The 5,930-nt window shown below is 49.7% G+C and overlaps 1 protein-coding gene across 1 annotated transcript; it reads left to right on the top strand.

Annotated features, from left to right (window-relative positions):
• Window positions 1–376: 376 nt before the first annotated feature.
• TMEM37 (transmembrane protein 37) lies at window positions 377–2,932 on the top strand. The gene is made up of 2 exons (XM_010713854.2): window positions 377–384; window positions 480–2,932. Exons 1-2 carry the CDS (start codon window positions 377–379, stop codon window positions 1,093–1,095), a joined length of 624 nt encoding a protein of 207 aa, XP_010712156.2. The 3' UTR covers window positions 1,096–2,932.
• Window positions 2,933–5,930: the final 2,998 nt, after the last annotated feature.

Raw genomic sequence — 5,930 nt, 5'->3', positions numbered from 1 at the left:
GGGGGGAAGGCGGGCGGGGCCGGCAGGGTGCAGCACTCGTTGCCCCGACGGGGGACTCTTGCTCCGGGCGGACCTCTCGGTGTTCACCGGTCTCGGTACTGCTTCCCTTGGTGGGGCTGCTTGAGGTCTTTAGCGGCACCGTGGACACACTTGGTGGGATTCGGTGAGCAATGTCCTAGAGCAGAGCCCCAGACCCGGGGATGCAGAGCCAGGCTTAGAGCTGCCAGCTTTGTCCTGCCTGGGGCTCTTTGCTCACCCAGTCCTGCCAGGAGGCAGCTCAGTGTGGCATGCAAAGCCGGGTCCAAGCACACCTGGTGATGCCAGGAAGCCTGAAGGGCAGTGTTGCCTTCTTATGCCTTAGGCACAACCTGTCACTATGTTGTGGCATGGTGTGGCCAACCTACGGCACTTCGACCACTGGCATCGTTCCTATAAATCCCCAGACTTCATCCATCTGGCCTCATTTCAGCTTAACACAGCTCTCATAACTCCCGTTTTGCTCCTTCCCTTCCTCCCCCTCAGGCACAGAGGTTGCTGGCACACAGGAGGCCCCAGAAAGCCTTCTTCGAGACCTTCATCCGGAGCCTGATCATCCTGTGCTTGGCCATCGCTGTGGTCCTCTCATCCATCTCTGTCTGTGATGGCCGCTGGCTCTTGGCGAATGGGGAGCTCTTTGGGCTGTGGCACTTCTGTGCCATCGGCAATGACAGTGCCCCGCGGTGCGTCACTGACCTGCGCCTGGCCCGTGTGGAGGGACTCAATGTGGGCATGATCCTCATCCGCAGCATGGTGTCCTCCGCCGTGGCCGTGGCTATCTTCGGCCTGGAGCTCCTCATGGTCTCCCAAGTCTGCGAAGATGCCAGCTCAAGAAGGAAGTGGTCCATGGGCTCGGTGCTCATCCTCGGCTCGTTTCTACTGTCTGCCACGGGGGTTCTGAGCTTCCTGATCCTCATGAAGGATCATCTCACCTTCACAGGCTTCACGCTGACGTACTGGTGTGAGTTTATTGCCGCCTTCCTCTTCTTCCTCAACGGGATCAGCGGGCTCCACATCAACAGCATAACGCAGCCCCGGAATGGGGCAGGGAAGATCTAGGTGCAAAGGGTGTGCTCTGCCTTTGCGTAATCAGCTTTGCCAATTAGACTGGAAGAAAAGGGAGCCTAATGAAGTTTGAAAAGGACACGGTGCCTTACGTTGCATGAGCAGCATGGCAGGCACAGACTAGGGCTGGCTGCCGGCAGCACGTGGCTCTCTGGAAGGAGGAAACCTCCACTGAGCATGCCGAGGGCAGCAGGCTGCAGCCTCCACCAGCGGGCTCAGCCCTGGGTCTTACCCAGCCTGTGCTGCTGTGGTTCAGTACCACTGGGCTTCTCCCCACACTCTGGAGCTCACATGTGATCCAACTCCAGTGTACCTCATGGCTTTGTTATATCTCAGGGATGTGCCTGTGCCTGGCTGTGCGTACTGGCACAGCTTACTGAAAATCTTTGCTGGGTCCTGCTCCTTCTTTTCCCTTTTGAAAGAGAAGGCATGCAGATCTCAATCTGATCCCGTGTTGTGTTCTGCTGCTGCGTTCCCTGCATCTGTCCCATCCTCTGTAGATTGGTGGCCACCCCACAGCCCCATATATAGTTTGCTGTGATGGGACTTTGCTCATCCTGGGTTCTTTTCTATCCCCCTGGTTGGGTGGGCACCGTGGCTGGGCTGGCCACGTCCTGTCATACACCACTTTGCTGGGATGTTTCGATCATCAGAATCAATATGCAACGAGCTCATCCTCTAGGTGAGTCTTCTGGGCAGAGAGAACTGTAGGTCCTCCTGGTCAGAACAAGCCCTTGATTCACCTTGGAGGAAGAGATGATGCGAAGAGCTCTGACCTGCCGCAGCTGGTGGAAGTCCATGGAGGCTGGTCACTCCCTGCCAGTGCCCCAGTTAATCTCTGAAACTTCTGCAGCTTTGAAGTTCCCCACGGTGTGTGATGAAGACCTCAGCAAAAGACCTCGTCAGTTGTTTGCCCCAAATGCATCCAGCCCTTCCCACGTACACTGCTGTTGACTCTGAGATAAATGTGCTCAGAGTATTTGAGGGCCTCTGATTGAATGACTTTTGTATCTGCTGCTAGAACAGCTTGTATTTCATTTTAGGACAAGTGATTCTATGTGTTTCATCTCTGTAGTTTGATAGCTGTTGAGCAAGATTCTTACTTTCCATGCAATTGAACCCAATTTTTTACCTGAGACAAAAACATTATAGCAGGAAGGCCATGGGAGGCACAAATCAGCAGCTTCAAGTTGGAATTTTTTGTAAGCAGTCCTAAGCCTTAGGGCTTGGTCAGGTTTCTTGCCCCAAAGTCGACGAAGTCCAGTCCCAGATGGCTGCACCCTGTGGTTATGGGGTGGCTGAGTCCCCGTGCTGGGCAGGATAATCCCCCCTTGCCCAGAAACCTGGGTGTGTCCTCACTGAATGCCTTCCTGGTAGCATTTGCTATTAGAACTGAACTGTTTGTGGGACGCTGCCTGCAGCCCCAGTCCTGGGGAAGGGTGCAGTGTGCCCCGGCTGGTGCCTCCTGCCCCGGAAGGGGAGACAGATGTCAATTGGCCTTTATGTTCTTGCAAGACTTTTTGCAATTGAGAGTGATTTGAAGATGCCCTCTGCTCCCTCCAGAAGAGCTCTTTTGTTGGGGGTAGGAATCCTCAAGGGAAAATACCAAAAGTTTTTTTCTGACTGGTTTAGTATAATACTGCTTGACTTACCAGTGCAGGGTGAAAGTGCATTTTGGTGGCAAAACACTATGAAACAGAGCTGATTGTTTCAGAGCTGTCCTTACACACAGCAACTTGCAGAGCAGTTGGTGACTGTTCATTTTCTGAAGCCTATGGAAGCGCTGAGCAATAATGCTGAACTTTGTTTAATAAATGTATTTGAAATAACAGAATTGTCATTCCCTCTTTATAGGTAGAGGTTGGAATGCAGGTTTAAGGGATAGGAGGGGTGAGCAGGGCTAATGTAGCACCCAGGCACAGTTCTGTGTGTTCACTCAGGAAACATGTCAGCTTGATGCTTTGCTGAGCTCCCCCAGAAGATGTGGCTGCACAGCCACTGAACACCCCTTTCCATTCCCCTCCGTCTCAAACACCAACCCACACAGCCTGTTTGCTTGTATTATGAAACAAGGAGAGGTCAGTTGTGTTTTGTGGGAAACAGAGATAACCTCACAGGCCTGAATGATTTCCTGCTGCATGTGGTATGTTTACCAGCTAAAGAGCTCCTTCCTGTGTCCTCTGTTTCCCTTTTCCCACACCGCACCCTGTGTCTGGAGCATCCTTCTTCTTTCTCCAGCTGTGCTCATTTGGCCTGGAGAACTGTTATCTGAGTACAGATGTATTTACATAGGTTTTATTTAAGGCTTGCAGTGCTAGTAGGTTTAGCTAAATGCAAGGAATATAAGTTTCCAGCATCACCACTGCATTGCTTTATGTAATCTCAAGCAAGTTAATTATCACCTGGTGCTGTCCTGATGGGAGGCCATTGATCTATCTTGTAAGGTTTAGTATCTCTTAAAAGCAAAGCAATGAACACTGCCTCCTGTTAATGAGCTGTTCTGACTTTCTGTGTTTCTAATTTTAATTGGAAACTTGTGCACAAACCATTGCTAGTGGATAAGAATGAAGAAATAATGGTCTAGGCCATACCAGCTAGGAACGTATCCTGAACTGCTAGTGCCACTTTGATTTTCAGCCCACATCAGCTCTGTGGGCTGTGCATTGAGGGATGCCTGATTTGTGGGCTGAGCATTGTTTGGCTTTGTGGCTCTGGTGAACGTGTTACAGGAAGTCTGCTACCCTTGCCTGGATTTTCCTTCCCAGTGCTGAGTAGATAGAGGCCCTTCTAACCCATCTCCTTCATGTGGTTTCACTTGTTTTCCAGCCAGGGCTCCAACCCCTGTGAACTGGCACAACCCCTCTTCTGAAACAGTTCACTGCAGCTCCCTCAGTGCTCAGCGAAATGTTGTGCAACTCATTGCAAAGCAGTACTGCTTTTGGCTTCTGACAGTTTTGTTGGGAACTTCCTTGTTGCTGTGTTGGGAGAAAAAAAAAAATCATCGATCACTTCCTCTTAAATTCAGCCTTACATTTCATGGTACTGCTGTTAGGGCTGAAGGAGCTGCTGTCTGTGGAGCTGCACAGCCTCTTGGGTGACTTGGAGTGAATAGCCAGAAGTTGTTACAGGCTTTGCACCAGCATCCTAGGAGGATATTAAACTGCTTGTCTGAAAGAGGGTACACTGATAACAAACGCCTTCTGTGCACTGAATACTGAGGAGCAAGTATTGAGAAGGGGAAAATCAGTGAGTGCTGAATATGGAGTTCACGCTCAGCCTTTGTGTTGGTAATTTCAGGGCATTGAATCTGGAGTCTCTGTGCTCTGAACCCAAATGGGTGGTTTTTATCTCTTGGTTTTTATATTGCTCACTGAAATTTACTTCCCTGTTACTCTTCATCTATGTGCAAGCATCTCAGAGATCCCACAGATCAGTGGCTCTTTTCTTTCCTGTTCATAGAATCATGGAATCTGGAAGAGACCTCTAAAATCACCCAGTCCAACTGCTGACCCATTGTAGCAGAAATGCTAAGTCACAGCTTGAAGCAGTGATTGAGCACCTGGTGGGAAGGCAGGGCCAACCCAGGGGAGCTCAGGTGCAAGCAATGCTCTGAGTGACCAGAAGGGGTTGAGCCAGGATCCATCCCTTTCCAGACCTCATTTAAGGGTTGGCAGCAGAGGTGAGGGTATTTTGCTGTAGATCCCTGCCTACTAAAGGCCTTCCAAAGGTAAGCTGATTTTCTCTTCCTTTGTTTTTGCAGCTGCTGCATTTCAGTTTGTCCCCACTGGCTGCAGCCTAAGACTGCTAACCTACTATTATTGCTGTGCTTTCCATCACATTATAGCGTTTCACCCACTCCCACCATGCGCACTGACCACGTCCCTCAGTGCCACATCTTCATGGTTCTTGAACACCTGCTGGGTCAGTGACTCCACCACTTCCCTGGGCAGCCTGTGCCACTGCATCACCATTCTTTCTGAGAAGCAAGTTTTCCTAATAACCAACTTTGAGATTCCCTAGTACAACTCAAGACCATTACCACTCATCTATTAGTGCTGCTCATCACAGAGATCCCTAGTAGGGGAGAGTGTTTTTACGTTGTCCATGCAGAAGGTTGGTGAGCTGCCACCACCTACTATGTGGTGCTAGGGATGGGGCTACCCACTTCTGGCTCCTGCCCTCATGGATCTGCTCTTCCCAAAGCTCTGAGGACTGCCAACACCAGCTGATATCAGTGAGGTTTTATGGAGACGCAGTTCTGCAGATTGATCAGGCCTGTTCAGCCCAAGCTCCACCCAACCTTGTGCCATCACTGCTGGGCCAGGCTCTAGGATAGCAAATAATTGCATCAGAACTGCTTAATTACACTTGATTAGATCTCTGGATACGTATTTCTTCATTTATTCCAGAAGAAGGCACTTACGTTTAAAACAAGCAGCTGCTTTGGCTTGAGTTGCAAATATTCAATTCTCAGACAGGGTATGTAGAGGTTGTTTCACTCTCCTTGGTCATATTGCAGCTTTTCTGGGCCAGTGAGAAAATAAGGCTAATGCTTGTCTCTTTTTGGAAACATCTGTCTTACAAGATGACCTGGGACTGAGTAAAAGCCTCAGAACTTGAAGGGTTTGCTTGACTTCAGAAAGTCAGTGAGAAGCAGGAGCTTTTACCTCTAAGTGGGCTCTCACTTCTCACTCACACCGATCTAGTTTCTGCTGTTCTTTGCACTCATTTTGGCTGAGTTTTAGAGGACAAAGTTGACACAAATCCTTGCTGTTTCCAAGCTTAAAATTAATTCCTGGAAACCAGTTCACCCATTTATATTTGATTTT

This window comes from Meleagris gallopavo, chromosome 7, assembly GCF_000146605.3.
Source record: "Meleagris gallopavo isolate NT-WF06-2002-E0010 breed Aviagen turkey brand Nicholas breeding stock chromosome 7, Turkey_5.1, whole genome shotgun sequence".
Taxonomy (NCBI): domain Eukaryota; kingdom Metazoa; phylum Chordata; class Aves; order Galliformes; family Phasianidae; genus Meleagris; species Meleagris gallopavo.
Note: the sequence above shows the minus strand (reverse complement) of the source record. Positions and strands in the feature narration are given on the sequence as shown.